Raw genomic sequence first — 10638 nt, 5'->3', positions numbered from 1 at the left:
TTGTTGGTTAAGGTATACCTGAAACACTCGTATTTAGATACTAGAAGAAATTTTTAGTTAGTCATATTGCGTTCACAAATCAGTTTTTCTATAAGGTGAATTTGTTTACAAGATTATCAAAAGTGAAATTTACATTCACACGTGACAGTGGACGAATTACTAAACTTGACGTGGACCCATAATCTGTTCTAATTTTGAAACTACAAAAAACAAATTACAACCAATTACACCAAACTTCTATGAGGTTAAGTAGATATCAGTAGGAAAATACTATAATTTGTAAACTGTAAAATAAATTAATTTAATAAGATTTCATATTGATATCTAGTCTGTTAAAACGAAAGCACAGATGACACCAGATAAGAATTCTAGATTTTTATCGTCAACACGTAAACCTCATTACAATATGCTTCCATTATTGTAATCTACAACAACAAAAAAGCGACACGGACTCCGTCTTATGCACCTAATCCCGTTCTGAATATTTCATGACCACTCTGTATACGCTCGAGCGCACCTCTTTATGTACAAGCTGATATGGACTTGAATAGATACGCCTAATCTATTTACATCGACGAAATAAAGAAACGGTCTTGGCAGTGTGAAAGAACGTAAATTCGATGAGCGATCAATAATTTATTCAATTTATTACCACACACGAACGCAATAATTCCATTGCAAGTGCTTAAACAAAACGGGTCCCTCGAGGACATTTTTGGTTACATAGTAGAGGAAATTTAGCAAATGTAGCTATCCTGTGTCGATAATAAATTACTTTTGCTGTTACGTTTCACCCTGGAATGATTATTAAATTGTCCCTCCGTGAGCGTAGCGGATGAGGTGGCAACTTTTTTTTGGAATGTTTTGTCGATATCGGAATTATTAGCTCCTAGTCACGTTATTTGATTAACTCTAAAGTTGTTAGCGGAATCGTATTTGCTTACTTCGATGAAAATACGCTCTACGCGTGTTATTTTTTTCAACAACAAAATTTCCTCGGAAATTGTGTGCAACACATTTTTATATTTATAATTATTCTTTGATTCTTATTTTATAGTTGATATTCGCTGTCAAATTGCGACTGCAGTTTGAACAGAAAGATAACTAAAATAAAAATTAAAAATTTATTTAAGATTGAGACGAAAAGATTTTTGTAACAGGGAAAAGATGAACTATCTTATAACGACAGTAAGTTGTCTATTTTATAATTTAAACTAAAAAAATTAAAAAGTAGTAACAGTTTTTGAACAATATCCAGAAAATAACTTAAATGGTTTTTTAACCGAATATCCATACCCTACCGAAGTTAATGAATTTTTTCCTGCAAATGATCATCCAGTTTATGATAGACCACTATAATATTTTGTTGGTAAGTTGACAATTGCATTAGTAATCAACATAGAAAAGAACTATAAAATTAGAACAGAACCTTGATGTATTCCTGAGAATTAAACATATGAAAAAGTGTCAAAAAACTTAAAAACTCCAGCTAGTTGACATAGTAAAGGTCAATAATATGCGGTAAAAACTAGGTTTAACGACAACTTAAATCTTGGACACAAATAGATTAAAAGTATCACGGTTACCCACTCAATGCTCTCATCTCAAATTTTTTGATTAAAATGAAAAGTTACATTTTTTGTTGAAAACTGAACCACTTGCTATTTACTTTCATAGGTAATTTGACAATATCACATGTCTCATAGTTTCTACTTTAACACATAATACTCATATAAAACAAATAATAAATTTCTTTTCTTATATTGTCTTTTAAAAATAGACAACAGCTGTTCGATTGAGGGCGAATGTTGAAACGACAACATTTTTGAGAATTGTTTTGTCGATACTGCAATTATTAGCTGTTGGTTGCGTTATTTGATTAAGTGCAAAGTTGTTAGTGGAACTGTGTTTGGTTAGCTGCACTACAAACAATTATTTGTAATTATAATTCATGGTTGCACTGTTGCCTATCAGTGGTACACTTAATCTACTGTGTGGTCGATAGTCCTGGTTTAATTATTGTGATTTAATTGGTTGCAATGGTAATTAACTAGTTCCAATGTGCCGAACGGAAGCTTTTTATTTTCCGTTCGGATACAGAGCTTTGTTTGCTTCAAGCGCTTTGTTGTCTTAATCGAGTTACACTGGTAGTTTTTAGATAAAAAAAAACTGCACCAGTTAAAATGGATGCTCATTTGAACACAAATGTATCGAATGCACCGAATGAACAAAACGCATCAAACGTATTTACAAACCGCAATTTTGTTCGTATAGAATTCTTGTGCACGTCGAATTTACGGACTTCAAACAGACTGTTTGGCGGGCCGTGGTTGATCGTTTTCAGAATGATGCGCCCTTTGTTCGTTCAGAGTGTTTGAACATGAGAACCCATCTTTAGTTGAATGTGCTTTTTATAAGTTACTTCGTATAGTTACAGTTGTTTTAAAAATTAAATGAACGACTACATACCTTTCGTTTTTGGTTTTTAGTTTTTGAAAACCTATGTATAAGAAAAAAAATTTTTTTACGTTAGTAGGGTGGAAACATTTTTACGGGAATGTAAAAATTCTATACCAAAGAAAACTGATTAGTTGTCTTCACTATTTTGTTGAAAGTTTTATTATTAGAAATTGAAACTTTGTTCTGCTGTTATGCATGGTTATAAAGCCACCCATTTAAGGCTATTGCTACGATGAAGTGGACAAGAAATAGTGCCAAACTAAACTCTATAAAAATCACTAGTAAAACAGTGTTAGGCACGAAAAAAATGATTGAATTTCTATTTTACAGTATCTTCTTTGTTTCGTGATATCGAAAGAGAAGGGAGTTAGTAACGGTTGTACATGGAAACAACTTCTCTAAAGTAAATTATTATTGTTATATTTTCACGATTTTATCTATGGCTATATTACAAAAAATATCACAATGCAAACAACATAAATTGGTCCTTCCTCTTTCAAAATCAAAATTGTTAAGAAAGCTTATATAATATAACAGCAATTATTTTTTTCCATAAATGCTACAACCCGTTATTTGAGAAAAACAATTTGTTGTGTTTTGGTTCACCATATTTTTACATTTATAGGCACGAAAACTTTATGAATATTATTCACCGCTGAGTTCTTTGAATTTGTTTGATTGTGCCGTAGTTAATGAACACACTTTTATGCTAAACTTAAATATCATTTCGGTAGAAACACAGTTTTTGAAAAAATGTTGTCATGCATGTTCCATTTTTTTGTTACACGGAGTAGTAATTGAAAATAAAATAATAACAGAGAGAATTTGTATAAGTACATTTATTAAAAAATGATATATGAACGGGTTTACAAGACTAAGTCAATTTACCTTTTCCAGTAAGACAGTTTCTCTAAATAAAGTGCTTAGTTTAAATTTTGTAGAACATATACATATTTTGGTATGATTTACACACAGAAATTTCTAGTAAGTAATTATAAAATTAATTTGTACACAAAACCAATTTTATTTGGAAAATTCAACATTACGGTTTTTACTTAGACTCTTACATATATACTACTAATAAAAAATTAGATCTTCAATCTACGGAAATGATGTTTAGATGGAGTGCTCTCTTCTTTCTGAACACACGGTATCCCAAAAAATAAATCATAATTAATTGCTATTCATGAAATCATATTGTAAAACATACTGGTGTAGATTAAATTGGCAAATGTCCTCAAGTAGATAACACAAAATTTTAATATCTTAAAATGTTACTCCTTAAGCATGTCGTCCTGTTTCAGTTCAGCTGTTGAAGCAAAACCTCGAAAAGTCAGCCGTGTCAACATAATTGTGTTTATCGAGCGTAATATAAATTTCCTACAGTCGCCTCACCATCCCTGGGTACATCTTGTTGTTTAAAAAAAACATGAGATGTTTTGAGCAGAGATTGGAAATTTTGCGTCAATAAAACTACCGTTCATATATCCTAATTCGTACAGATATTAATTTTCACACTATTGGATGATTCAGCTGAACTAAGCAATTTGCATGTTAACAGGTTCATTATAAAATGTTTCTGATATTTTTAAATTATATATTGGATAAAATGTATAATCCCAGTGATTACTTGTTACAGTAATAAACTGAAAACTTAAAAATTTCATCTTGACTCAAATATCGACGCGTTCGCCAAGGAGATTAGTCTGGCATTTACCTAAACATTCAAGCATTTGAAGATGTCAAGGAAGTTCGCTTTGTCAACGAAACACATTGGTTTTTAACTTCATTACGACAAAGATCTGACGTTATTAAAATAATATTTTAATTAGTTTTTATTGTTTGAAAATGTAAATAAAGTTTTACTCTTTAGCTGAAGATTAATTTGATAAGATATGTTTGGGCGAAAAATATATGAACTTTTTTGAAAAAACCAAATTACTTGGTCTCCTAGTACAACAGATCAAGCTCTATGAACTTTAGGGTTTACTAGAGAGCCTTGAGAGTATATGAGACATAGATTTTAGTTTCCAGTCTCTGTCAGCCAAATTTTCAGTGGTGGTACGTACAATGAAAATGATTGGTAATAACTTCGTCACTAAAATACGTTGACGCTGTGAATGACTGGTAAGAGATACCAGTATCAAATTATGCTCAAATTCTATGTTTTAAAGCATGAACCAGTAGATTATATTACCGAAGAACAAATACAGAGTTTTTAAATCAACCAGTCCAAGAATTATCTTCCTTAAATTTGAAAAATTTTTTTCATAGTTAAAAACAAATTACATATAAGTTCTGTTGGATATGTTAATGAATTAACTTTCAATTCTATTAAACAAACGGGTTTCGTATAGAAAATTTGTTGGTAATAAATGCTTGTAGACAATTAACACACTCTAAATTTCGTGTAATTCTTGCCAAAATATAGTCAGCAACATTATACGAAGAATTTTGTCAATTTTGTGTCACAATACAAAATGCTTGGTTTCAGCCCTTAGAAAGAGAAACTGTCGAGACTGCATTACTTGAAGCTGGTAAATCTCTTATTCCTAATAAATTTTGATCATTTGATACTGTGTAACTTCCTCTACTGTAGGTACTTTTGAAACATTGAATTACACATAAATTTTTAAAAAGTGACCTAAACTGAAGTGCATTTGGTATTTCTTGTCTAAGTTTTATTTGACTAAAAATGGTTTCTAACGCATCTTGTGGAAATATTGACGTACACAAAAATTGATAAAATCTAACATTTAAAAAGTAATCCTGAAGATCTAAAATAGTTTTCGTTGGCAAAATTGAAGCTGTTTGTACTGGTTTCCAATAGACCCCCTTCCCAATATTGATATTTTTAAATAAAACAATAATTTCTTGCAAAAATTTCAAACTGTTTTTGTATTCAGGTAAATTAGATTTGATAATAGTCGAAATGTCACATCGGGACGACATGATACGCACCAATTTATTTAAAATTTTGATAAACCAAGCAGTAGTATAAGCATCACGATTAACAATAGCTACGTTTGTGTTACATAAAAATTCGAGCCCCGCACTTACATCAAAATTTATTAAATTACATGCCAAACAAACTTTCATTTTGTTAAAATGTTTCAGATTGTACAAATCACTACTTAATCTTGGTGCTCATATTAATTCCAAATTTTCTTGAAATTCCGCACGTCCTCAATGTATTTAAAGCTCATTGCTTGGTAATGCATATTTATTAACAAACTCGTCCGGAATTATCATTATTTTGTTATTTACCAATGCAGACCTAATATTTTTGTAAATGTGAAAAGGATCTGCCATGAAATATATATTTTTTGATTCATTTGGTGGATTAGAAATTAAATTTTGAAGAACGATTTTTCTAGATTTACTCCCAAAGTATTTCTACATCGCCTGATTTAGATTCGTTTTTGTGGTTAAAATTATTCATTCTTTAATGTGATCTTCCAAATGACTGTCCACTTGTGGAATTTCTTGTAAAGTGATACGAAATTACTTATTGTTTCTACCGCCGCAATATTCCACCTATCATGATAATTAAAGAATGAGTGGTTATCACTGAAAAGTCTTCCAGGGTTTCATATCCTAGTATGGTAGAGGTAGCTGTGCCGTATTGCTTTCCAGACGTTAAAACCGTCTCATCTAAATATAAACAACAGTCTTTTTCATAGTCTTTAATTTTAAATTTAAATAATAAAAAATTTCGTGTAATATACCTGAGTAGATTTGATATGCTCTATTTTCCGACGTAATGTACGCAAAGATGGCAATAAATAGTTTAATTTTAATAAAGATTCATAGCCTGTAGAACCACAAGAAAATTTAATGGACAGTGCTTTTTCTACAGTCTCGAGGCTCCATCTCCTTCATTTTTTTGATTTAAGTGCATTTGTACTTACTTCTTTGTTCACTCCAAATTGACCTGCAATCACCAGTTTATCATTAATTTTTAATTTTTTAAAATTCAAACTGTTAATTTTTTCTTTTAAACAACAAATTTCGTCTTCTTTTTGCTGCAACAAATTTTGGTAGTACTTTCCTAAACATTCTTTTTCGTGGTTATTAAATTTTGAATTTTGATGTTTTGTTCATTAATTGTTTGTTCCGGATTAACAATTTTAAATGGTGCCTTTACCTTTAAAATCTTGAACATGAAAATATTTAGGTAAAACCCTTTCTTTTAACTTGAAGTTAAGTTCGTCGACGAAATCTTCTTGATCAAAGTGCACCTTAAAATATAATTTTAAAAATACCGAGGAAGGGGTTTTACAAAAATAAGTACATCACAAGTTTTGAAAGCAGAACCAATGTTCTTTTTTTTGGAAGCCCCAAACTTTTCTTCCAAAGTGCAATTGTCTTTTTACATGAAGGAAAATGATATAAACGATATCCATCGTTTGTGCTGTTATTACTTTAATTAAACTGCAGTGCATTTTCAGAAAATATTTTCAACGTTTGACTTTTTACTTCAAAAAATGACAAATTATAAAAAATCACAGTCAAGTGGATTGCTGCCATTTTTTTAGGAAACTGGAAAACCCTTTGAGACGAACGTTCATGATAAATTTGACAACGATTTTGGCATACACGTGTTTCTGACAACGGGTCATATAACCTAAAATATTTTAAAGTTGAAACTGTCATTTCGTGTCCACATCACGGGTCCACACTCTTAAAAAAGACATATTCTGTCAAGGCACTCTATGTAAACAGTTATATTTAAACAAAGTTACAATACATTAGTGAAACTTAGTATTGTTTAATCAAAAAATAAAAATTAGAGCTTTTGTGGGAAATACACTGCGTTTCAAATAAAATGCACCATCTAGAAGGAGTAGGCGTAGAATGTTGAAATTTAGTGGAAAAGACTGTTGCATATAGACAAACATTTGATTAAAATTTGAATTAAAAACTACAACTTGTTTAGAAAATATACCGGGTGTTATTCGATTTTTATTAATTTTTTGATTATATTTTAAAGACACTTGAGTAAGATTCTTTTGCAATTTGACTTCACATTTGCCATGATTGTGCTTGCAAAAATGCTACGAGTTCGCACACGAGATAATTTTCAACAGATAACACCCATTGAAAGAGGGCGAATTATTGGGTTGCATGAGGCTGGTTTACCATTTCGGGAAATCACCAGCAAACTAGGCCCGACCATTTCAGAGTCACCCAAGAACGCGAAGATCACTTGCTAAGAAGAAGTGTTATTCAATACCCTTGGTAACCATAACGATCAGTCGGGATGGACTGGATGACAGCAATTGGGCACAGAATCCGAGGAGTACCATGTACCGCCAAATTCGTTCGTTTGGCTTGAGATCTTATGGTCCAAACTGTAAACTTCCCTTACCACAATAACACAAAACTACCAGGCTTCACTGGTACCAAGACAGGCAGCAATGGCTGTAATAGTGGAATGTCATAATGTTTAGAAACGAGTCTAAGTTTTGTTTGTGGTACTCTGATGGACGCCTACGTGTTCGAAGGCCTCGAGGCCAAACGTAAAATCTGGAATTTGTACAGAGACGTCATACCGCTCTAACACCTGGAGTAATGATATGGGGTGGTATACACATCTGTTGAAGTACCCCCTTAGTGTTCATTCCAGGCACGCTAAATGCCCGGCGTTGCATCGATAACGTGTTAAATCAAATTCTTTTTCCTTACCTCTAGAACCGTCGAAGAACATCTTTTCAACTAGATAATGCGTGGCCTCATGTGACCATATTAACTTAAAGAGTGTTTGAAGAAAATAATGTCATCATCTTACCTTGGCCTGCCCGATTACCAGATTTATCAACAATCGAAAATGTATAGGATTTAATGCATAGAAGCCTGCGCAATTTACCACATCCTCCAAAGACTTTGGAAGAATTGCTACAACAAATTCAAAATGCCTGGAATGAGATACCCCGACAGGCAATAGATCATCTCATTTTAAGCATGCCTAGAAGAATACAGTCTTGTATTCGCGCACGTGGAATTTTATCACATTATTAACATTTCTTGTGTTAGACATTTTATTTTTTCTTTGAAATTTTAATCAAATGTTTGTCTATATGCTATAGTCTTCTCCACCAAATTTCAACATTCTACGCCTACTCCTTCTAGGTGGTGCATTTTATTTGAAACGCAGTGTATGTACCGTTGAATTCGAACAATACCTCACGTAGAGGAATGGTCCTTTCTGTTTGAAAGAGAAACATGCACACCCAAAGATCTTTAATAACATTTGTAATAGAAGGCAAGTCAGTACGGTCACAAAATAAATGTAGTTTAATTAGTTCAAATTGCTTTATGTACATGGATTAGAAAAGAAAAGGTCATTTGCTCGTGATTTTCTAGCCTAAAATATGTATTATGGTCTTAAAATTAAACAAAATTGTCAACTTTAAAAACAATATTTTTGATGGTAAAAATAATAAAATTCTGTTTTGTTATTTTGTTGCATTAAACAGTTAAGTTTATGAGATCCATCAATTGTTTAAATTAACGGTATATGAAATTGAATTTTCCGCAAATTTATTTGATATTATCTTTTTTTTTTAATTAAAATAAATTCTCTAACAAAATGGGACCGATGTGATTCCAGTAGTTCATTTAACAATGTTAGATTGAAATCGAAAGTCAACTTTTACTTTATTAAAACTTCCGTCGATGCATAAGTCAGTCCATCTTTCCCGAAATCGACTCTATCTCTAAAGAGTTTGTCCATTTCGTCTCATATTCGCCACATGTTGCTCTCATCACTTTCTCCGAACTGAAACGACAGCAATATCAGCAATGACACAAGTGGATATCGAAAAAGATCAAAAACTGAGCACATAAATCTTTCCAATTCACTTTAAATTAACTACAGCCCCAAAAATAGAGGGCCTCCGCAGCGACTCCGCGACATGTTCAATCGCTTTAAATAAATTATCCGTTCTACTCAAGCGTTAAATAAATTCATCGATCGCTCATTTTCGTTGTAACACGGGGTTACCTCTTGCTCACGTCCAACTACATCCTAAACACAAACAGTAGCGGAGAACTTTTCCTTTGGCGCGTATAAACTGTACAAGGACCTCTCATAATGAAAATGCGCTAAATTCCATTTGGTATTTTCACCTGAAAGTGCCGAAAACGGCAACGAACGAGCAAAGCAGGATCGATATTTGCGGCTTCATTTTACAGCACATACTTGTTGAGTCTTTGGAAGCCTCCAAATTGCCTCTTGTAACCTCCTCCTGACATCGTCCTATCGAGTCGATATCTATGTCACTCATGGGCCTTCCGTTAACTTCCAGCGGCGATATGCAATAATTCTTCGATATGAATTCTAGTAAACTACCGTTCGCTAAAGGTCCCTCTAACAAGGTGTGTATGTGACAATCACAAGGAAAATGATTCGATATCACAGTCAGCTTATCAGCACCGATGTTGAGAGTCTCTGCTCGCGGAATCTCCAGGATGTGGTTGCCTTGCAGCTTCAAGAAACCGATTCGTTGCTCCTGCGTCAAATTTAATTCTTGAATGCCTAAACAGGGAAAGAAAATTGTCACTTTGGTTTACACATCTAAATTTTGATGGTTAGGGACTTGGCTTACGAGAAACGACTGCATGCCTGTTTATAACTCAATTTGAAAGGAGCTGTGAGTTGCGTTTTTCTCGAAATACAAGACTGAAAATATTTACATTGTCCTAATAGTTTCAGTTATCTACATAAATGAAATTTCTAGCAAACTGGGACAATTTAAAACTGCAACTTACTTATTTTATGCACAGTTATCTACTTATAAGATTAACTACAATGTGTAGACTATAGACGTAGCATTTTATGTTTTTAAATTTTAAGATGACGATATGAACCATGTTGAATAGCAAATAGGAAGAGGGTCAAATATTCCTTCAACTGAAAGCTGAAGCTTCTGATAGCACACGTTTTTTAATTTTGGCTTCCGTAAATACCACTATTTTAGGCAGCAAGAAACAGCTGTGGAGTAAAGAAAATGGGATATGATAATCGAGAGAACAGCATGGTAGGACGGAATATTTAACAACAAAGAAGAAAAACAAAAGTAACGGATAAAATAGAATACTTAAAAATAGTGAACAAACAACATCGGTAGATTTTGAAAATAAAATCTCCGCGAAACTTAAAAGATACTCTACAGA

At 32.5% G+C, this 10638-nt stretch overlaps 1 protein-coding gene across 1 annotated transcript in view; it reads right to left on the bottom strand.

Annotated features, from left to right (window-relative positions):
* Positions 1-9147: 9147 nt before the first annotated feature.
* Positions 9148-10638, bottom strand: part of LOC135137746 (slit homolog 3 protein-like) — a 137892-nt gene continuing 136401 nt past the window's right edge. Inside the window, exons 5-8 of the mRNA XM_064067475.1 lie at positions 9665-10000; positions 9478-9490; positions 9325-9408; positions 9148-9241 (exon numbers count right to left, since the gene is read on the bottom strand). Of these exons, the coding sequence (XP_063923545.1) occupies positions 9148-9241; positions 9325-9408; positions 9478-9490; positions 9665-10000 (527 nt within the window). The remainder of the gene's footprint in view (positions 9242-9324; positions 9409-9477; positions 9491-9664; positions 10001-10638) is intronic.

Source organism: Zophobas morio, unplaced genomic scaffold (assembly GCF_036711695.1).
Source record: "Zophobas morio isolate AGI-343-1 ecotype UQ-CSIRO unplaced genomic scaffold, CSIRO_AGI_Zmor_V1 ptg000029l, whole genome shotgun sequence".
Lineage (NCBI taxonomy): Eukaryota > Metazoa > Arthropoda > Insecta > Coleoptera > Tenebrionidae > Zophobas > Zophobas morio.
This window is presented reverse-complemented; position numbering and strand designations above follow the sequence as displayed.